The 23517-nt window shown below is 44.0% G+C and overlaps 1 protein-coding gene across 1 annotated transcript; it reads left to right on the top strand.

Annotated features, from left to right (window-relative positions):
- The first annotated feature begins 1040 nt into the window (after nt 1-1040).
- On the top strand, nt 1041-22336 carry LOC130192458 (CD81 protein-like). The gene is made up of 8 exons (XM_056412466.1): nt 1041-1233; nt 7332-7446; nt 14593-14690; nt 15152-15226; nt 15851-15967; nt 17139-17237; nt 19141-19224; nt 20248-22336. The coding sequence occupies exons 1-8, from the start codon at nt 1168-1170 to the stop codon at nt 20308-20310; spliced, it is 717 nt and encodes a 238-aa protein (XP_056268441.1). The 5' UTR covers nt 1041-1167; the 3' UTR covers nt 20311-22336.
- The last annotated feature ends 1181 nt before the right edge of the window (nt 22337-23517 follow it).

Below are 23517 nucleotides of genomic sequence, written 5' to 3'. Positions count from 1 at the left end.
CTCCTGAAGACACTGAACTTTTCCATAAAGCGATGTTTGTTTTTTATAGATTTAGTGAGAGTTCTCAGCTAAAATTACATATTGTCTGTCATTTTAAAAGTACTTCTCAGTGGTTGGACTTTTTTAATTCATGTTTTGGCATGAAAGCACTGTTGAGTATTTAAAAAAAGGCTAAAGTCACTGAATTATGCGTTGTATTTCATTGTGTCCTTAAGATGAACTTTGTGTTTTTTAATTGACTGTTAAAAGGAATATCTCTGATATTGGCGTTCTGTGATATTTGGTTCTGTCTGAGGTTTAAACTGCAACCTTTTTTCATGAAATAAATTTGAGAAGTTGACAATGTTCCTCGATTTGGATCGCGGCTTGTCATTCAGGGGTGATGGGCCAAGAGGTGATGGGGCAAGGGGGTGATGGGGTGATAAGTTGATAACCACTGCCACAGACCAGTTGAGAACCACTGCCACAGACCACATCTGCCACACATGTTGTTAGCAGCTCACAATGATTTGTTGTTGGACCAGAGGAATGTCTCAACTGTGACAAAGAGCTTTGAAAAAAGGTAATGTAATAAAATGCTTAATTAAATGGATTTATGTTATAATAACAGAGAAATGTGCTTGCATATATTTGTACACTTGAATAATCATAAATCAAATGCAAAGACAGTCATGTAACAATATGTTCGGGAGTAATATACAGTGTTACAGAACCGGCCCTTGGAGGGCAACCATGATGCTGATGGTGGAAATGAGTGTGACACCCCTGGTTTACAGCGTGTTTTGGATCCAAGAAAAAACAAAATAAAAGACAACTCTGCATCTTCATCAGGTTTTTTTTTTTACAGTGGGATGTTATGGGTGCCCTGATTAAACATAAATAAAGCAACCCCCTCCCCCATAGGGTCGAAGCATGTTAGCAAATCAATATTTTATTCTGAAGGCGTTTACCGGAAGTACTTTGTGCTATTGACTGGATCGTGTGTGAAGAGGAGGTTCAGACCGCACCGCGAGGGAGGGAGGGAGGAGTTGGGTGTTACCGCTGTCTCAGAGCTGAAATCACAATCCCCAGTCGAAGCTCAGTCCCCGATATACACGTCGTGAGACACCGGGCCGCTCTCCGTCCTGTATCAAACTCTTCCTCCAGACAGTCGACTAACGGACCACCATGGGAGTCGAAGGCTGCACCAAATGTATCAAGTACATGCTTTTCTTATTCAACTTCATCTTCTGGGTGAGCAGCCAACCTTCTTGTTCTTGCTTTAGTTGTTGTTTTTAACAACACATTATGGGTTCACTTCGGTGCGCAGCGCCTCCCAAGCGGGTTGTATTGGCTTGTGTCTGGTGCCGGGCCCGTGACGAACGACGCGGCGGTAAACCAGACGTCCGCGTTACACCTCGCGGATACATTGTTACCGTATGCCGCCTGAATAACCGCGTGAGACGGGTTCTCCCCTTCACCGCTAGGGGAGGTTATGACGAAATGATGGTGAACCAAACCGAGAGGGAGAAGAAAGGCTGCGCGCGGTTAATTTACAGCACTATAATACACATCCGCCATGTTCGTTTGCACAACAGAAGCCCCGAAGTCGAGTCGAAGCGTTTCTTCTTTTTTTTCTTTTTTTAAAGCAAAAGGAACCGACAAGTTTATAGGATAGTTTGAATATGTTGTGAAAAACCGCTCATGGTTGACCCGTTTTGAATCACGGACATCGAGGTTCGAGTTCATGGATTTTCTGTGAAGCCGGAGATGTTGGGGTGGGCGGTGGAGGCCGCCTCCCTCGGGTTTGGAGAATGGCTTTGTTTAGATTACATCCTCCACCCAATTTCACTGCGTGTGGCTGGGGAGTGGAGGAGAGCGGAGGGGAGCGGAGGGGAGGGGGGCTCGTAGTGGTTTCCATTTGTTGAGTCCAGGCTCTGTTTGGCGATGGATCATGGAAAAAAATGTGCGTGTGTTTAGCTTTGACTCTTGACGTGTGAGAGCTGCTGTAAAGTTACACCCCATCCCCCCTTTGTCTGCTACCGTTTCCCTTCTGCCCCTAGACACAAATGAGTGTGCACTACATTTGATTAGATTTTTTAAATATGCGTGGAGCTGAGTTGGATCAACTTCACCACGGCTAACTATTTTGTGTGTGGGCTCCGTGGTCATCAGTCGAAATACGCGGCCCGCATTGGCCAGCGACCGACAATGTGGGCGTGTCTAACGGGCCTAGGCCCGCCTTGTGCAACCGGACAACCCTAAATGGCTGGGAAAACTTGTGTTTTAAAAATCTTAACATAATCGGAATTAATACAACGCTGTTTCTCTGCTCTACTAGTTAAGGATGCACATTGTGTGTGAAGTCTGGACCGGTAGTTTGGCTATTTCATTTAGAATCAAATTGAAAACAAGAAAAAAACATCACGGTGTCCACGAAATACAAATTATTGTAAATAAATGTGTCACCTTCGAAGAAAATATTTTTTCCCCACGATGCGTTTCCATTCAGGCTTTCAGAACGCATGTCTATGTTAGCTACAGCTTCCAGCTGTGTATAACGTGCGTGTCAGCCGTTTACAGTGCACATGCAGTCACTGTCTCATTTCAGGGTAAGAGGAGGCTATAAACATTGTAGGCAAGCTGAGAGCTGGAAACAAATCCGACCCAACTTCACTGTCGCCTTATTCCCTTGAAAGCATAGACCGAATCAACTGCAATGTGCCACTCTCTCTCTCTCGTTAATTTTAGTTTAATCAATTAACATAAATAATATTCTAAACAAGATAGCTCTGCTTCAAATATAACAAACACATTTTTCTATTCACATGATTTGAACAGTTCACCGGCCTGTGCCATAATCAACCAGATTCAGACGCTCTCGTCATCACGGTATTATATTCTGTTTTTGCAAGACTACCACTCGAAAACCGTGAGATAATAAGAAGCTAGTACAATTCATCCCGAAGGGGACAATAATGCGTTTTTTTAATGTAGTTGTCGAGCTCGACTAAAGCCAATAAATGTCGTGCTGCTGCTTATGGAAAAGCCACCAAACTCTGGGGTTCATTCTCATGGCAATTTACAGACCCGTTTACAGCCAACGTTATCGACATGAGACAATTGGACAACACGGGTAAAAGAATTCAGGGAGGGAATGAGAAAGTGGACGGCATTTATGACGAGGAGAAACAAGGGCCGGGGGTTAACAGAAGGTTACTATAAGAGCCGACGGTGCCTTGAGAATCATTTCTATTTGTTTTAAAATATACACTATTCCATAGTGACTTCCAAATAAAGCTGGGTGGGGGCGTGTCCCATTCATCGGTCACTTCGATAAAGGTCCCACTTTCAGTGAAGCACTACAAAATATCACTCGTCATAACATGTCTTATTTGCAATGTTTATACGGTTAAATATATTAAACCTTTTAAATTCTAATATTCCCAACGGGACAACTGAAGCACCTCTATTCATATGTTTTCCATAAAATGCGGCGAAATATATATGGAGCTGCCTCTGGTGTAACAAAATGTGGCAGAATATAATTAGAGATGTGATACGTTTTTAAACATTTAGCTTGAACAACGTGGAACGTTTTTTCTTTTCTTCCCATATTGCTGTTTTTTGCACACCTGGCCGGCAGTTTGAGTCCAGGAAACCCCAACAGGAAATGGCGTTGCCCGCAATGGCCGTCAATCTCTGATGGCTGTCATCCATTATGAATATCAAGCAAAGTGCAGGCGTTGAATAGCTGCACTTTACCTCGGTCTAACGGCTAAGGGAGTTAATGATTAAGCCACAGTTCCAACACTATCTGACACAGATAAGAGGCTTCAGCACACTCGTCTGTGTCCACACGACATGCGTTCAGGTGCCGTATCCGCGCTTGGAAGAACAAGTATCCCTTTATAAAAAGATGTCATTTATTTTCTCGATGAATTTTTTTGGCACTCATTTCCTTCATTTGTATCATATTTGTATGTGTGTAAAGTAGGGCTGCAACTAACGATTATTTTGATAATCGATTAATCGGTTGATTATTTTATCGATTAATCGATTAATCGGATAAATAAAATAAAAACTGTAATTTTCAACCCTTTACTCAAAACAGGGTTTGTATGGTCATGGAAAACCTTGAAAAGTCATGGAGTTTTTAAATGGCTATTTCTAGGCCTAGAAAAGTAATTAATTCGGAATTTTAGGAAAAGTAATGCAAATTTTTTTATATTCAAATATTAATTTAAACGGAATATATACGGTATGCTTTGGAATTCTCATTGTTAGTTTAAATACTACATCTTCTCACTTGTTCATGTATACACCGAGTTTTCACAAAATGTTTAATCATGGAAATTTGGCTTAAATTCCTGGAAAGGTCCTGGAGATCCACTGGTCAGCAGTATGAACCCTGTTCATTGGTCATGTGTATGAACCCTGTTCATTGGTCATGTGTATGAACCCTGTCATAAACAGACTGACAGCGGTTTACTCTCCTGAGTTGGCTATTTATGGGTTAAACGCCTCATACGGTGAGGGGGCGTGGCTTATCTCTGTTGCCTTTCTCCGTGGAAAAATATTGTCCGCCATCCGCCACGGAAAAATAACCACTTTTCTACGTTATACTCTTGTGGAAATGCCACACACGTGGTAACATCTAGCGCCCTGGTGTCTGGGTTCATGACATCACCCGTAGGCGCACTCAGCTCCGTGAATGTCACTCCGACGACGTAAATGACTTCCGCTTCCAGCGTCACGAGGGCAGCAGCAGCCAATTAGATTCACTAACGGAGGAGCAGCTCAGCGCTGATTAGCTCTCACAAAGCAACATTATGGTCTCTCTCCCTCCGCTCTTGTTTCTCCAGCGCCGCTCTGCGCTCGAATCAACTTTTTTTATACTCCGCGACTTATTGAGGGCCGTAATAATCGCGCGACACAACGAATCGATAATGAAATTCGTTGCCAACTATTTTAATAATCGATTTTTATCGATTTTATCGATTCGTTGTTGCAGCCCTAGTGTAAAGTGTCAGTAAGGATTAGACACACACACACACACACACACAAAGTCAACATTGTTTAAATCCTTCAGCAAGAGTTCAGAAGACGAAGCTCGCAATTTGCAACACATTTGCAACACAAGTCCCGAGTCCCGACTCGATGCGCAACCAAACTCCCGAGAAGTGACTTAACGGAATTTTTGAGGTACCACAGCGGCCCCTCCTTTCCTCCTTTCCTCCTTTCCTTCTTCTCAACACGGACTCAACTTTAACCCTTTTAGCGTCTCCTTAAGAGCTTCTAAAGAGCTCTTACGGATGCGGCGTCAGAACGGACGAGTCAGTTGGATGTACGGAAACACTTTGAACATGCGGCCATGGAGGCCGTCTTTAAAGAAGGGGGGGGGGGGGAGAAGACCTCCTGTTCCCATAAATCACACGGGACACAGAGAGGGTTAAAAGGCTACGTTTGGTGGTGGGGGGGGGGGGGGGGGTGCAGTAGTGTAATGATATAGCAGGCTTATAGGAACAGCAGACCCCCCCAGCATGCCCAGCATTCTACAACCCCCTGTACTCGGTGGCGACAGGCAGAAATAGACACCGGGTGGGGGTGATCTCTCGCACACGGCATGACACCTGAAGCAATTTCAGAGATTTCCCCCTTTTCCGCTTTGCTAGACATTAAGCGGGAGGATTCCTGTCGCAGCTGTTGGGGTTTCCTGTGTTAACGATGCAGAAGTTAAATTCGCTTAACATCAGTCTCATGTTCTGGGATGCGACGGAGCCTCGCATGTTCCCTCACAAGAGGCTCTTTCACGTCAGACATTTTGACTTTCTTTAGTTGGAAAGCTCACTGAAAACATTACTGAGAGGACTGTTCCCCTTTTTAAAAATTCCTAGAAAGCCATACCGGGGTTCTGTAACTGAAGCACTTCAATTGAATGCAGTATTAAATGATTGGGGTGTTAGCGGTATTGGCCTTAACCGCCATATAAAATACGTTAACCGTCTACTAAACCTCTCAATCACAAGTGGCGGTTGTGGAACAATTGGGCTCCTTTTTAAATCTTAAAGTCTTCGAACTACTCATCATTCTAGTTTCAGCGATTCTCTACGATTGGTCTGAAACTGCTGATGGTCTGTCGTTGAGCTTTTCAAAAAGGCGCCGGTTCCTCTGACTGAAACAAGCCAGATGCCATGTTTTTTGTGTTGCCCAAAGGCCGTCTCATGGACTTTCTCTTAAAGCACCATCTGGTAGATGTGTTACCGAGTCCCACCCCTCCCCGTAACATGTCCTTTAGGTCGCAGCTGACCCGGGACCAGGTCAGCGGGAGCTGGGGCTGCCTCGGGTCGCGTCTAAGGTGGAGCATGAAAACCATGGCCATGTTCCGTGTGGGCTCCCCACTTCCACTCATCGTTTATACAAACGCCTCTCTGAAATCTGTTTAAATGTGATCAAACCTTCAGGCATTCCACTGATGAGTAATTAGAGGGGGGTTCTCCTGAAGTGAGTGAGTCATCTTGTGGAGCTGCTGTTGCTGTGTGTGTTGAATGGCTGCTCTCTCGCCAGTTATGGTGTTGATCTGGTTGCTGGGCAGCAGCTGGCCTTCCCTCTGGAATGGACCTCACTAAGAGAGGAGGAGGAGGAGGAGGGAGCATGGAGCAGTGGGAGGGGGTCTGAGACCGTTTTGGTTCTAATCTATTCACACACACTCGTTTTATACTCGGGTTATATTTAGGATTTCTTTGTCCCGGACCAAACAAGAGGACTCGGGGCCGGCTTCTATCAGTGCAGACCACGACGCAAGAACAATACATTTCAGTTCCACAAGGACACAGAGCGGTGTACGCAGGGCTTTCCCCCAGGAAGTGTGGGCTAGAGGAGGAAGTATGAAAAACAAATTGAACAAAAAAGGGGAAAGACCATTTAATGAGTGAGGGGAGGAGACGCACACGAGTGCAAAAACAATGTCGGTGGAGATCTTGCTGGTCTCGGCCAGCCCCCCCGTCGTCTGCTAAAGCTCCAAATATTTTGCCGTTAATTTCTATTAAAACCCCAAAATGGTAATTTGGACCGAATAAGGAGAGAATGAGAGAGGAACATCGAGAGGTCCGGCCACTGATGATCGGAGAAGAGGGAAACCGGAAAAAGTTGGTCGCGCCAGTGTTGCCTGTGGAGTCGTGAGACCGGGCCCCGGGTCTCACAGATGTTCGCTGCGGTTGCTTTTGCCTGGCTGTGTCAAATAAACAAAGAAAATATAATCACCACACAACTCAAATAACCTGAGCAGCACAATGCAATGTGATGTACTGAACTGACGTGTGTGTGTGTGTGTGTGTGTGTGCCCGTTGCAGCTCGCGGGAGGTGTCATCCTGGGCGTGGCCCTATGGTTGAGACATGACCCCAAGACCAGCAACCTGCTGGAGCTGGAGTTGGACGGAGCCCACGCCCCCAGCACCTTCTACATCAGTACGTATCTCATTTCTCCCGGATCTCTGCTGCCTGTCTCCGTCTTCACACCGTCTTCGTCTGATAGAAAAAAGACCCCCCCCCCCCCCCCCCGGAAAAAGCCTCTTTTGCCACACATTGCTGCCCGTTTCGGTTCTTTCCACACGTCCTTTGTCCACCGACCGGTTACATGACACTCATTCTCCTATGTTATGTAGTCTTTTATTTATTCTCATTGGACTCATTCTGCTTGGCTTGTGGAAAGACCGCTTTATGGGCTCAAAGAATAAACTGTGAAGTCTGAACTACCCAATCTGTAAACAAGAAAAGAAGACTGCATGGAAACAGGAGGCCGTCTGAAAACAAGAGCTCACATTATGTGTACAACCCATTCTATCTATTTCTATTGGTCTGAATTTTCAAAATACAATTTTACATTTCATATATCGAGTAATTTGCTTGTGGATTTCTGCAAAAGACAAATAAAAAAAGAGCTAAATCAGGTTTCCCTTTCACCAAGCGGCCTAAAGAAACTGTGATACTAGAAGGGGGTGTATTGAGAAGAAAAGAGTGCAATAATGTATCAGCAATGGTCCATGTCCACATTAACTATTAATGGCCACAATGAGCGGCTCTCCTTCAGAGATCAATATGATATTCATTATGAATAAGTTTGAGATGAAGTGTTGGACGATAACATATAAATGAATAGGTCTGTCGCTACCAACTCTTTTTCTATACATTAATCTATTTTAGAGATTTGTCGATTAATTTAAACAATAAAGAAATGTGTGTCAGTGTATGTATGTATATATATATATATATATAGACAAACTGAAATAGGCCACCCTAAAATCTTAAACGGTAAAACTATGCACTCCACATTCTTTCAGTGCACGTACCCCCGTTTGTTCTCAAAATCACGCGTGTTCTTGCACAAAATGAAGCCAAACTGGCTTAAAACTCAGCGTCTGAAAATGAAATCAAAGTGGCCGGCCGTGATGGGGGGGAAAAAACGTTTATGTACTGATCCGCAAAAATGTTAGAATCACAAAACCAAGTCATTTTCTAATGCATGTCAATCCGTCAGAACTGATCATTTGGGCTGTATTTAACTGATTATCAAATTATTCATCAAATATATATATATTTGTTCAATTCATCATTGAACTGCTTCGTCGATAAGTTAGCCGAAAGCGACAACTTCTCACATTTGAGAACTATTTTCTGTTTCAGCCGAACACATCACGGTCTCGTTCGCGCACACACACACACACACACACACAGGACGCACGTACACAGCGGACCTTCATTATGCGTGAGGGCGAAGAGGCCCCGCCCCGGTTTGCCAGCAACTCGTGACCAGGGCTGACGGAGCTCACACGGCTCGTCATCTGACTCCGTCAGACGCTGGTCGAACCAGCGCCAGTCATCCACCTCGTGAGGAAGAGGAGAGATGAAAGGGGGGAGATGATGATGAGGATAATGGTATTTTATTACAAAATAAGTGTGGGGGGTGCTTCATCCCCGTCTCCTTATGAAACACGGCAACGCAGCCCCCAAACAATTACGGGGTGTGTTTGAGTCACCGTTTTCATCTCCGTCCTCCGAGGCGGCATAGCTGCGGCTGTTCGACGCTAAAAAGGAAAAAGAGAACAAAGAAAGAAAAGGCCAGTCACCAGTCAGAGGAACTCCATTCGGGACTTTCTCTTCCCCGGCCTCAATGATTGCATCCTCCCCGTTACATAAAGCCTCCCTCTCATTCCCGAGGAGGGGAGAAAAAGCCTCGTCGGTATATAGGAAAAAATTCCTCAGCGGCCCTCCCTTCTTCTCCCACTCCTCCTCCTTTTTTCTCACCACCGGCCCCACCCTCTTCCTCCCTCCTCTGCGAAAGTTTTCCTCTCCCTCACTCCGCCTGGTGCCCCCCCCCTTTACTAGCCCATCTGGTTGTGGTTAGCATCCCGAGACGCGCTGTCTCACTTCTCCTTAGTTTTTCCTTTCGCCCGCCCCCCCCCCCCCCCTCCCTCCGTCTATCTCTGTCTGCCCCTTTTCTCCCCCCCCCCCTCCTCTCTCCGTCCCCTGCTGCCAGGAGCGTTTCAATATGGAGTCTCACTTCTGCTTTTCTCCTTTCTCTCACCCATAACGGCTCGCAGACACAATAACCCGATGACCTCTCGCCTTCTCACAGACCGCAACACACACAGCGGGTTTGACGGTTAATGGACGCATCCCGTTTTCTTTATTTTACTGATGTTTGTTCCCTAAACTAACGCAGCAACTACGTCTGAAAATGAAGTAAATTTAGACGTGAACATTGATGTCTCAGTTCCCGTCTTGAAAGTCATGTTGTTGCATCAGTTTTCTAAATAGCAGCTGAAGGGTCAGTTTCCTCAGCGGTTACGTAATGATTGCAGCGAGCAGCCGACATGATGGTCGCCGGGAGCATGACGGTTTGACTTTGGTTAGAAAAGCTTCCGTTTTATTTGAGTGCGGCCCTATGACTCTGTTATGCGTCTAAAAACACATGCCGGGCCTTCATTACATAAACTGAGCAGACGGCGATGACGCCCAGCCACGTGGGACGAAATGTGTGGAAAGATGAGCAATAACGGTGGACGCCTAACAACACGTTTTTGACTTGGCCTCGTGGGTTTGCGTTCAAATTTGTTTAACTTTGTTCTTTTGTTTTCGTGCGTCCTACAGCCGACAGGAAACAAAGAACTTAGGCTACCATAATAATAATACGCTTACTGCTTTACAGTAATCATGAAAGCGAATAATAAATAAAATCATACTCCTCATAGTTGTGCTATAGTGCCGTCCTATCAATTAATTCGAGAAATAAAGCAATACAATTTCATAATCTAATAAATCACAAGACTGGAGCTCGTAATTCTAATTTCTAAATGACTCTTTAGAATTCAAAGTAACAACAACTAAACGGACATTCAGTTCCCGGCAGAAGATTAAGATGATTTTGTTTGATTGCACAGTGAAGGACAAAAGCTGGTCGGAGCTTCAGGAAGTTATCACTTCAGCCACTTGGCTCATTTCCACGTTCAGCAGCAAACCACACGCTGAGACTTTTTAGTGTCGCCGGGGCAACCGAGGCGATTCCCAGAACATGAGACCAATGTGACTCACTGTTGGGAAGTCCCACAGCTGCACCAGACCTGCAGCGGTTGGTACCACCTCACCGAAATAGAAGCAGAGTCAGGGGAGGATCTCCTCTTCGCATGTGGGCGGGGCTTTACATTTGGGAACGGACACAGATATCTTAAGATTAAAGCATTCCCTCACGATCGGGAGTAAAGACGTGTCCGCCAACATTAAACTCCAGATTCACGTTTCTAGGACTAGAGGAGAACTTATCTGTGCGTCAAATGAGAACAAATGATCTTGGTGTGGCATACGGAGAAGAAAAAGAAAAGAAGCTGCGCGAGAAGCCACAAACTTTGCTGAAAGAAAGAGCCGATCATGTGTCTGTAGATGATACCGTCGGTCTCTGAAGCTGCAGTGTCGCTGGTTTCCACAGTTTTACGAGTCAAGAATGCCGCTAGGTTGTGATCTCAGATAGAGCCGCTACAAAAAAAGCACCATATCTGTCACCTTGGACGTGTCACGGCACGTCTGTCGTAGAGTGATTGAGAGTCTTGCCGTCGCTAACCGACAAAATAAAATAGGATAGTGAAAAGATAAAACATTAACAGTTCAGCCTGCAGCCTGCAGATTGAGGGCTCTTTGGGTGACTGCAGTTTTGATAATAAACTACAGGCCGCAGAAAGGAAGGCTGTATAAGAAACAATAGTTGGAGGACTTTGCCGCTCCTGAATAAATCTGGATAAAATATTTGGAGATGCGTTGTTCCACCAGCGTCCATTATCCGAGGGAAACTCCAACCGCTCTACATGTTATATGGAGCAGTGAAATTCAGCCTATTGTGAGACACAATAGGCTGAATTTCAGGAACGTAGATGGAAACATGTTCTGAATGTTTGTGCTCTTTATGAAAGACAAATAGTTTTTTCTTGATAGAATTATATTAAAATAATTATAATTCTACAAAGAGTTAAACACTACTAGAGAGATTAGATTTAAGTTAATATGATGGTAATTCCCTCCCATATATGACTTCTTGTTAACCCTCCTGTTACCTTTACATTTACTAACATATTTTACCCTCGGGGTCAATTTGACCCCAGCAATTAAAACCTCCAGAAAATTATTAGAATTAATATTGTTTCCCAAGTTTAAGTGTGAGGTACGTTATGTTTGTTTGTTGACTACCTAAATAGCCCTTTAAATATATAAAAAAGTTGATATTTCTTATGTTTGTCACAGTGAAAAACAGCCTGGGGTCAAATTGACCCCAAGGAACGCCGACATTAAACATTGAATGGGGTCAAATTGACCCGAAAGGTAACAGGAGGGTTAAGGAACAATTTATTTGTATTTTCATTTGAATTGAACAGATAACACGAAAGAACAGTAGCCCCGCCCACATCTAGACTGGGGCGGGGCTACTGTGATTGACAGGTCGCTGCTTTGGTTAATCGGATGCAAAAAAAGCAAAGAGGTCGACGGCGAACTCGATGCTTCATAGCGGCAGCCCTTAAAACCAAGGGGTCACCATGACTACGTCCACTTCTTCTCTACAGTCTGTGGTCACTACGTGCCCTTTCCTGATGCATCACTCCCTTTCCCAGAGGAAAACAAAGCAATGTCAGTCGCGATCACCCTACGACTACCATCGCTTATTTCAACAAACGGCAACGAACTACTGCTGACCTTGTTCTCTTCTCCGCAGCTGTTGTGCAGATACATCCCGCATTGTTTACAATGCTGCTACTTCAAAAATTACCTCCCAGAAATCACGAAGGCTGGGGCGGACCCAAAACACATGAAACGAAGTCTCTGAAGCCAGTTAATATCAGGATATATTATTTCATGTCTAGCTTTAGAACCATTCATGGCCTTTCTTTTAGTATTGCCGTTGGAAACAATTTCTCGCTACTACATATTATTACACGTCTCATAGCAATGCTGCAAGGCCAAGAGTCTGCAGACTGAACGCAGAGTATGGATGGCGAATGCGAGCAGACCGAGAGCATAATGGAAGAGGATCTATGGCGAGATTAAATCAAGGCAGACAGGAAAAGACGTTTTAACTAAATGGAATTATTGAGAGCATAATTTCGAACGAGCAAATGCATTAACTAGAGGACAGATGGGCGGTGGCTGAGAGAGGGAGCGCCCAGGAGGGCAAGGCGGCGTCCAAGGAGGGAAAGGACTCTGTCAGACTGAAGAGCCACAACGCAAGAGATGGAGGGAGCACTTGGTTCGTCTCCAAGATATCGATTTACAAATTAGCCTTAGTGTGTGTGTGTGTGAGTGGCTCTGTGGGTAGAGAAAGAGGTGGGGGATGGGGGATGTATGTGGTACAGTACCAGTTAGTGGTCCAGAATCAAATTATGTGTGAGAGCTGACAAGCAGGAGTAATGATGCTGGGGCTGAACACACAAAGAGCTGCACTCCCCGACGCGGCCGACCAGCAACACGCGAATGCTGGTGAACAGTTTGGTTGGATATCCAGATGGAGTTATTGACGGAGAGCTAGTAAAGGACAATTCAAAAGTCCTTATGAAATAAATATGAAAACCCCCAAAAAATGTGTATCTTAGCTATGAAATGCTATTTATTTGTATCATTCTTACTATTGCAACAACTTACGTCGTTTTATTATTTTTCAAAAAATGCCCCGCCTTATTTAAAGGTTTGTTTTTATTTTATGATATCACTTTTCACGACAGTGGAGCTGTCATGGAGGGGACGTCCTCACAATCACGACAGTGAAAATCAGACAGCCAACCCCACAATGAACTATTTGGCGATGCCCCGCGCTCCCGAGCCGACTGGGCATGTGCGGCCTTGTAGCGGGAAAGCGTTTGACGACAGCGGCCTCCATCTGGCTGAGGTACTTTATGGGTTAACGGGATTAATTTAGTAGCAGATGCTTCTTTCGAAGAGGCACGATGTGAAATAAAAGGCAGTAAATGGGGCAGAGAAACATGCAGTTATTTGATTCAACTTATTTTTTAAAGGCATACAAATTAAATCAAATATTGAAAATATGAGTCTGTATTGAAGTGCACTGTTTTAAAGCAAAGAGGCCTCAAAATCATATTCCTTCTCATCGTGTTAATGTCGGCCTTCTCTGGTCCGTGAAAGAATCAACGACCGCTGGCAGCTGACCTTTCCGAGCCTTTCATCTGCACACGAACACACCACCAATTAGCGATTGACTTCTGAAAGGCATCCGCACTTCCAGCGGCATCGCCACACGGTTAAAAGCAGAGGTAATCAGTGTCATAAATGACCTCACTCCAAACAAATCTCTGCCTGCTTTTTTTTTTTTTCATGTTAACCGCAGTGAATGGAAACTATAACTACTGTAAGGAAAAACACATTCAATCCTTTGCAACACAGGAAAGTATTGTGGCAATCATTAATATTTATTGGACTGAAACTCACCAAAGAGAATCAGTTTGGTCTTTAAAGGAAAAAACAGGACTTCGGGGATTTTTCTGCTGATCAAGTGGGGTTTTCTTATCTTTTCCAAAGCAATTGATATGGCTTTTATTCAGAAATAATACATATTTGTGTGAAAAAGTCAAATATGAAGTTGCAAGCGTCTGACAGCCTAACGCAGGAAAGCCGCTGTGGGTGAGAAACGAGTGCAGCACCTGTTTTATCTCCAGGATGAATCGAATAACGGTATGAAACCACTTCCTGTTAACATAACTGGAACATGACTCACTTTATTCTACTGGCACAGATACCAAATTGTGCCACCTGCTGTCCGTCAGATGTTATTGCTGCCACAGAGTTGTTTTTTAAAATGTTCAAGAAAATAAGAAAAAAGGGGACGGGAGGATACTGCCACAGCTTTAAAGCCTCTTAGTGGCCTGAAAACCTTTTAGTGGTTTCCATTCTTGTAATGGCTGCGTTACGGTGTTTGTTTCTGAGAAGCAGAGGGGCTTTGAAGACTTGTCGAGTACGCCGGCTTTCACCGCAGCGTTCCCATCGGCCCTCGTGTTTCCAGCCGGTTCATGTGAAGCTACCGGGCTTTGACCCGTCCACCCACACCGTGTCTGTCTTTCTGTCCAGGTGTCCACATCCTCATCGCCGTCGGCGCAGTGATGATGGTGGTCGGTTTCCTGGGATGCTACGGAGCCATCCAGGAGTCCCAGTGTCTTTTGGGAACTGTGAGTCACATTTAAACGGTCCCCTCGTGGAGTTTTAGATCTCACAGTAAAAGCTGGCGCTGTGTTTTGTTTTTAAGGAGCGCGGGCTAGACCTCTTTATCAAAAAGTGTCATCAGGTAACTTCTGTTTGGCGCTCTATAAATCAAATAAGTTCCCAGTGACATTGTTGGGTGGGTCCTCGCATGAACACTCCTGTGCATGCGGTTGACGCCGTACTCGGCCCGACCGATGGTTTCACGCTATGCCACTGATCAACAGGTGGCAAGATGCCAAGACATGCTGCAGTGTGTCAGCAAAAGCAGGAACAAGAAGACTGCGAGCCCGTTAACATGAATGTAAACAGTGCTGGATGTTGAAATACTTGGAAAAAGCAAAGTTCTGTGAGGACGGAAATGCACTCAACATGTTTGTTCGACCGGAGGGATTCACACAATCTGACCCGTCCCTCTTCTGTCTCGCAGTTCTTCGCCTGCCTGGTCCTCCTGTTCGCCTGCGAGGTCGCTGCCGGAATCTGGGGCTTCATGCACAAAGACACCGTAAGACTGCAGACGCACACCGGAGGTTGAAATATGTGGGGCGGTACCGGATGTCTTGAACCCAAACTTAACCTTAAAAAAACATTTTATACATTTAAAGCTTCTAATGAGATTTTTTAAATGAGGCTTTTAATGATGTCATCACCCTTAAAAAACGTACTTTAATTTTAGGCTTTACATTTTTAGAATAAAATCAACTTTAATAAATATACCTGGCCAGTTTTGTACAAGTAAGGGCCTTTCTTTGTGTACGACAAGCGGCAGATTTTTCTTTTTTTAAGCAAATCATGTTGTGAATTAAATCTATGTTCTTCCAATATATCTAATATTCGTGAAGCCTGATTTTTACCTGCAATTGTGCCGAAATACAGGTCTGCTTTAAACGTGAAGAAAGGGAGGAATGTGTTATCAAGGCGCTCTCGCAGCAAACTGACAGCAACTTAAATTACATTCACATAACCACAAAATAAACAATCTATGATCAGAGGAGTCAACCCTGATTTTAAAACACTTCCACATTAGCTTCACTTTTCCGACCCGGAGGTTGCCGCCCCTTTTCAAAGTGTTGTCTTCAGTACTAATGTCCTGTCACGTCATACGATGCCCAATGTTTTCCCGCTTTAGGTGTCGAAGGAGATGATCAACTACTATGACACCGTGTACGACAAGGCCGCCAAAGAATCCCTCATCGTTGAGACCGAGCAGCCCGCCGCCGCCGTGCTCAAGGTCTTCCATGAGACGGTATGGACATGCACTCTCAACCCTTGCATTCATATACAGTGTGTTATAAATATTTTCATTTAATGTAAAGCAGAAGACACAAGACGTCCATCAAGTCCAACGATGTTACTTTAAAACTAGGGTTACCGGTTAAGCATTTACATCCAACCCGGATCACACTAATTTATGCTTTTGAAAACATTTCATATATGTAAAGCTCAAGAGATTCAGGCTCCCTAATGATATCAAATGTTGATTAAATGCATATTTACTCATTGAAATAACAGCGTGTTATTTTTCAAAAGGCCACTTGCTCCAAATACCAAACGGTCTCAGGGGTCGAGACGCAGAACCATCGTTTTCCTGTGACGCAGCGTTTTGACACGTGGATAAAAGTTGAAATATTCTCAACTTTTCCGCGCCAGGCACGGAGTCGCAGCGCTCGTCAATGTCTCGCTTGACCGAAGTATTCGATCGTATCAAGCGAGAGGCAGATGGAGAACTTTGTTCCTAAACGACTTCATTCGATACCCGTCCTGTGAATGGAACCATTCAGTTGCGTTAAATGGCGCCGCCACCGCATTCATTTCCATCAGACGCCACCGGCTTTCCAACGCTTCGGTGGAATCCTGGGACGCCGAACTGCCAAACTCCGTCAAATATGCTGTGCTCAACTTCGCCACACCACAAACTGTACGGGTTGTAGCTGCTGCAGTGGGCCAATCACACGTTGCATTCAATCTAAGAACGGTTCTGGGTGATTGGCAGCGAGTCAAACCAAACAAATGAGCTTTCTTCTATTTCCCCCTCATTCTGGGGACAACGCTGATGGACTCCAGGTATCGTTGGACTGGAGAAGTTAGCCAGCCCTACTTCTCATCGACAGAGCTGAACTAAACCAATAGCATTGATACTATACCCGGGAGAACTAAATATACCCTCACAGGAAATGTTTGAAAGAGGAATTGAGAATAGGGAAAACTTCCGCAGACCAGTTTTCCCCCGCCTGAGAAACTGAAAGAGAGAAATAACAATAATAGGAGTTATAAAAAGACAAGACAATGTGAAGTGCGAGCAGTTTCTAGACGTGTATGATGGATGAGAAGAGAGGAGGGAGTTAGGGTTTTGGACGAGGCAAGAAGAGGGTGCTGTGTGAGGCTCGTCGTCACCGTGTTGTTTCTTCATGTTTCAGCTGAGCTGCTGCGGTAAAGGCAAGGGAACCGCCATCCTGACCAAGCTGACCGACGCGCTCGGCCTGACCGATCTCTGCCCCCGCTCCGGGGTGTCAGTCGTAAGTGCTATCCGCCCACGCCATCAACGGCGACGCGAGACATTTTGGACCCATTTTTAGAACCAATGTTATGATCATGAGAGTCGTGACGTCACGGTGTAATGAACGCTTGGAGTTGACGTGCAGATGAGAGAAGAATAGAATGTAACACGCCCATGTCTATAATGCGTTTATAACATGAGTATAAATGCTCTATGATCTTCTGACGGCTCAGTAAGCACTTGTGAATATTCATAATGCTTTGATCATAAAGACATTTATATAGCATATTTTGAAATTTATTATAATGTATTACAACTATGATAATTATAATGGAATAATGATTATTGCAAAAATATAATAGAAACGGGGTGACAATGACACTCGACTTTATAAGTCGCTCTAAAATGCTTTATTATGTGTTAAGAAACAATATGAATATTTCTGAGTACTTATCACTGTAATTAGTACCGTCAGCGGATTCTAAAGCATTGTTACCTTCGCATTGAAAATGCCGGAAGGTTATGTTTTGATCGCCGTGTATTTATTTATTTATTTGTATGCGTGTTATTCGCAAAACTCAAAAAGTATTGAACCGAATCGCATGAAATTTGGTGGGATGATTGTTTATTATCCGGGGACCAGTTGATTAGATTTTGGGATCGATCGGGTCAAAGGTCAAGGTCAAAGGTCATGAACAGGTCAAAATCTTTCGCAGAACTCAAAAAATATTGAACCGAATCGCATGAAATTTGGTGGGATGATTGTTTATTATCCGGGGACCAGTTGATTAGATTTTGGGATCGATCAGGTCAAAGGTCATGGAAAGGTCAAACTCTTTTTTTACCATAGCAAGATACATTTTTGTCCAATTGGCATGCAACTAATGCCAAAATGTTCATAATTCAATGCCCAATCTTGTGATATGCGAAGGTATGCGCTCTACCGAGTGCCCATTCTAGTTTTCTTATGTGTTCCACAAAAGGTTCTCACACATGAATATTAAGTATTTTATTTGAAAATACTTGGTGAATTTGTGTGTTCCATATTTGTCTGTCTCCAGCTCCGTACTCGGATATGAGAGTGGGAGCAGTCTGGTCTTCCAGGAAGTGAAGGAGCGTATTTGCCACAAAGTCCAACTGGTTCTTGAGTGTTTTCAGTTGCACTGCTTTGAGAACGGTCTTGTGGGGCCGGAGAAGGGCCGTCGTCTTTTGATGGGGAAATAAACGGGAGTGTAGAATACCAACAAACAAGTCCGTGGTGCAGAGACTCAGAGGGCCGTGTGCAGAGACTCTCAGAGGGCCATGTGCAGAGACACGAGGCGTAAGTGCAAAGTCCTCATTGAAAGATACGCAGGGAACGTGATCTGTTGGCAGCACATTGACATGACTCAAATGACCGGAGTCCAGTAGCGCATGTCGCCAATATCTTAAAAACAGAAAAGAAGCACTGGCCTTTAACCCCCAAAGACACATCAGGTGATGGGACACAGACTGGAAAATATACATGCAACGTACGTCTGTGGCTCATGATGATGTCACAGTTGCTAATATTTTCTATTGATTGATGTATTTGTTTGTGTTGGTTAGATATGTATCCTGAAGGTTTCGTCCCTTTTTTTCCCCGTGAAGGGTTGTTTGGGACTTTTTCCTGATCCGATGTCAGGTTCTGGGACTGGGATGTCTAAATGTACAGATTGTAAAGCTCTCTGAGACTAATTTGTAATTTGTGCGAATGGGCTCTACAAATAAACTGAATAGAATATGTTAGTATTGGTTAGGCAACACGCTTTGAGCTGGTAGAACTAGGACACAGGACTAAAACACGAGTGAGCTGAAGTGAAGCGTTCCACTGGTCTGACCTCAGAAATCAGTGAACGGGGCAACGAAGTAATACATGTGGTTCTCTCGGTTCTCCTCTGCAGGATTGCCACAGTCGGATCGACGCGCTCTTCACAGACAAGATCTACCTGATCGGTATCGCCGCCCTGGTGGTCGCAGTTATTATGGTGAGAACGGCCAACTTTTCAATGACATCGCTGTACTTTACTTCTTTTTTTTCTTCATTAAAGTAGGCTTGTATGGCTGCTCGTGTTTTGATTATTTGACATGTTTATGAATATAAGGTAAGATGTTGTTTTGGTGATACTGTTTGTTGTCTGTTTACTGAACATTTAATCTCATTGGTCTGCGTTAAAGGATGAGTCTTATCCTAAATCTATACTGCTGTTAACAAATCCCACAACAACAATGTATTGGGTCCATCCCATAATACCCTGTGACTTCCACTGCGCCGCTAAAGAGCCGTGTGTGTTCCTTAAACAGCTGGGCGCTGCCGTTTTTACCAAACGTTACATTTGGTGTGACTCCGTTCCGCAGTCAGAATAAACGTCAGCGCGCGTGTTCGGGTCGTGAAGGAACACGTCGCGCTCACCCAGGCGTTCATTCTTTTTACAGACAATTGAGCTCTGTGTTAATTTGGGCCGCTATTTTAGATTTAATTTTGGTCTCAATCCGAAAACGATATTTAGTTTTAGTCACATTCGACTCATTAGCGTCTCGGCAACATTTTTTCTCCATTTATTCCCTCGGCCATCTTTTCATTTAGTCCCGTTTCAAATGTCCTTTTTCAGTCAGATGACATTGAACATTTGAGTTTAGCCAAAACAACAATATAACTTTTACTCAAACATATTTCAGGTTAGATTATATTGCACCGACTGCGCTTGATGGCGTCGGTGCCGTCTCGTCATCGTCTCGAGTCGAGTCGCGGAAAATAAAGTTTCTGAGTTTTGCGTAAATTAAATTAGGACCATAAATCACAGAAATATCAGGGCTTGGCTAACCAAACAATACTTGTGAATAGGATCGTCTCATTGTTGGTGTCGGTCTCTGTAGGTGTGTTTTTACACACACAACAGAGCATTAATATAAAGTAAACCAACGGATGAATATGAGAGTATTTTTCCTTTCTCTGTGCCATTTTTTCTTTTACAATTTGTAATCCAACACTTCCTTTCTGTGCGTCCCAGATCTTCGAGATGATCTTCAGCATGGTGTTGTGCTGCGGGATCCGCAACAGCCCGGTGTACTAAAGCGACGGGATGAAGGAGTGTTGTCTCCCGTCTCGTTCTTTTCTCATTTTCTTTTCTAAAAGCAGGAAACGTCACGTATATAACTTGCTGGATTTGAGTCGACTCTTTGAGAAGACAGCGTAGACCATCCTCCATTGGGTGTTTTAATTACACTGTCCCTATTTTTTTTTATTTTTTACGAATGCTGTATTGCATAATTGTCCAGTGCTCGCCTAACCCTGATATGTAGATATTATATCACACATGACGTCCACCGGTCCTGGTGCTCTAACCCCTTTGTGATTTTACTGCTTCCTCGCCTATGAACATGCTCTTATACTCTTGGTTTTAATGGATGTTTTTTTCACTGTTTTATGTATAAAACTGTATATAAATATATATATTAACAGTGCTTTATGGCTGCCAAGCATGGAAATTACATTGCAGTAGACCCTTCTCCCCGTATCCTTCCTGCACTCTGCTTGTCCGTCCCGCTCTCGACTAAACCAGTGGCGCCTCACCACGCCATGTAGGAGGCGAACACACACCGACACACACAGACACACACACAGACGCACACACACCCTGTTCAGTGTCCCGGTTCACAACCACGCCGCTGTGTGACGTCTGTCTGAACCGACTAAAGAAGGAATCTCAGTTATTCTTAGAAGCTGGAACCAAAGTCAAAGTGACCCGATGTCTGTCGGCTGGGCCTCGTGTCGATGATGTTTGTTGTTTCATTGTGTGTCTAAAAGTTGTCTTTAGTGCTCAGTTGTATAAAACCCTTTTTTAAGTCCAGTCTGGTCCGGCCGGGTTCCAGACTTATGAGTCTCCACCTGCATTGAACATTTTGTCCAATAGAAACGTTTTAACTGGGCGGTAAACAAAAGGAGTGGCAGGGAGTTTAACTTCGTCACAGAGAAATCGGTTTAAAAATATATCTGTGAACCCGCCCCGCCCCCTTTGGGGTGATCTTTAATAAATAAATACAATTAATCTAAAAAGAGAGAGAAATCAAACATATTCCGTTTTATACAACTGTACACTTATTGTGAAGGCAACTTGTTTTACGCTACAATCTCCTAAATCAGAGGACTCTAATTGAAACACGACCCCTACCATCTACACTTGAAGCAGGTTTGTGCTCCGGATGCATCCGCGTATTGGTTGTGTGCTTTTTCATCAAGCTTGCTGACCGTCCACATGAGCCGAATGTCCCTGGTTACTTGTGTCCAAACAAAACAGGGGTTAGACACAATAACATGAACCCCAGTGCAGATGAATCAAACGGCGTGTGATGTGCATTGGATTTAAAACTTGCGCTGTGCACACAAACAGATCCAGTGTTGCACCACAAGTCGGTCCTACCCGCCTGCTGCAGTCCAGCCAATCAGATCGCTCCCACCCGGTCAACCAAACGTGAGGTCCGGGCTTTTTTGTTTGACTAATCTTGTACTCGACCGCAAAAAACTGGTCCTGAGGTCTGTTTCCACGCTACGCATAGATAGCTGCACTAGCACCGCGCGTCACAAACAACTCTTAAGTCATATCATCTCGCGTAACCTCCAGTATTATCACAGCTTTCGTCGGGCCGACAAAAAATAAAAAAATTCTTCTTAGCATCTCATACTCGTACATACCGAGAAACAGCTAAAAAAAGAAAGTGTCTTATATGTACAGCTCTGACGTACTAACAAAAATCATGAAGACTGTAGAAAGACAATGTATGCCCTTTTTTCTTGTATTGTGATATCAGTGTTTGGTACGTCGTCGACTGAGTCAAGAAAGAAAGGGTGATTTTTCTTTAGTGGCAGTGGCGGCAGAAGAAGTCGGTCCTAAAGAAGAAGAAAAGCCCCCAGTCCGGTTTGCCCCCATGACGAGGACACTCGCTGTGTTCCTCTGACCGCTGCCCCTTATTTTCTTTTTAATTCGGGAAGCTGACACTCGGGACCCACTGCCACTTCGATCTCAGCCTCTCTAGTCTTGTAGACTTCGGTTTGCCCAAAGTATAAAGGGATTAAATGTATTTTACAAATAATACAGTCAAGCAGTCTTGTCTTTTGTTTTGGGATTTCCTCACATGGTGAAAAGTAGAAACTTTGACTCCGATTATCGAGATGAGAATGAAAGGATTGGAAAAGGAAGCCCATCGAGGCCTCTTCTTGCATCTTAAGGGGACCACAAGAAGAATGAGCTAGAAATAGTTCTCAAGGTTTTGTTCATTCCTTTATTATTAGGGCTGTAACTAAATTAAAAGTGTAGGTTGATATCAGCCCCAGTAGCTCCAGACTGGTACCACCAGGGGACCTCACAGGTTTAAAAGTGACCTCATGTCTGTTCGGGTTCATACACATGCTGACCAATGGATTTTCATGACCTTCCCATGGCTTTAAACCAAATATCCATGACCAAACATTTTGTGAAATCTCGGTGTATACATGAGTATACCTTAAATGACACAACTGAATGAGAGACCATAGTAAACTGTGAATGAACATATGAATATAACTCATTTCCCCAAACGTTTGGGATTTATTTTTTTAAAGGACTTTTCCAGGCCTGGAAATAACTATGTTTTCATTCCATGACTTCCAGGTTTTCCATGATCGTATCTGAACCTTGAGTGTTTCATGTGACATATTTGCTTTGGGATATGTATTTCACTCAAGTTATGACATGAAGGCTCTGCATATCATCTGCTATTATATCAAATATTAAGCTGTATTATATTTACATATATTATGACTTATATTATAACAGACTTTTTTTTTGTATTATGACATTAGCACTAAACATGGCGGCAAAATGTTCATTTAGAGTTTCTATTCATAATGGACTACTGTTATCACATGACCTTGTTTTTACTAGACTAATTAAAAACGGCAGATTTTCATGGAATTAAGATGACCTCTGCAATTATTACAAACCACTATATGTCCCCAGGTGGTACTAGCATTTGCACGTGGGTGACTTTAACGTGTATGCGTCTTCTGGCTTTATTCTGACATGACAGGAAGTTTCTCTGAGAGTATGTTGAGATGTAAAAGTTTTGAAAGAGCACAAAACAAGTTTGAGCACTACTCGGGGCAGATTACAGTAGAATTAGATTTATGTATCAGGACAGAACTGAAATGTGACGATTTGATCAGCAGGAGCAATAATGTGACACCAATGGAGTGTCGTCGCCCCCCCCCCCCCCCCCCCCCCGCACCTGTTCAATTTGGCCAG

The sequence above is a fragment of the Pseudoliparis swirei genome, chromosome 4 (genome assembly GCF_029220125.1).
Source record: "Pseudoliparis swirei isolate HS2019 ecotype Mariana Trench chromosome 4, NWPU_hadal_v1, whole genome shotgun sequence".
NCBI classification, from domain to species: Eukaryota; Metazoa; Chordata; class Actinopteri; order Perciformes; family Liparidae; genus Pseudoliparis; species Pseudoliparis swirei.
This window is presented reverse-complemented; position numbering and strand designations above follow the sequence as displayed.

What these genes read in the sequence shown, in the direction of transcription:
- LOC130192458 (XM_056412466.1), top strand. Translation starts at nt 1,168, where the DNA reads ATGGGAGTCGAAGGCTGCACCAAATGTATCAAGTACATGCTTTTCTTA. An exon ending in CCCAGTGTCTTTTGGGAACT is followed by an intron (nt 14,691 to 15,151) that starts GTGAGTCACATT and finishes TCTGTCTCGCAG; the next exon opens with TTCTTCGCCTGCCTGGTCCT. An exon ending in CCCGCTCCGGGGTGTCAGTC is followed by an intron (nt 17,238 to 19,140) that starts GTAAGTGCTATC and finishes TCTCCTCTGCAG; the next exon opens with GATTGCCACAGTCGGATCGA.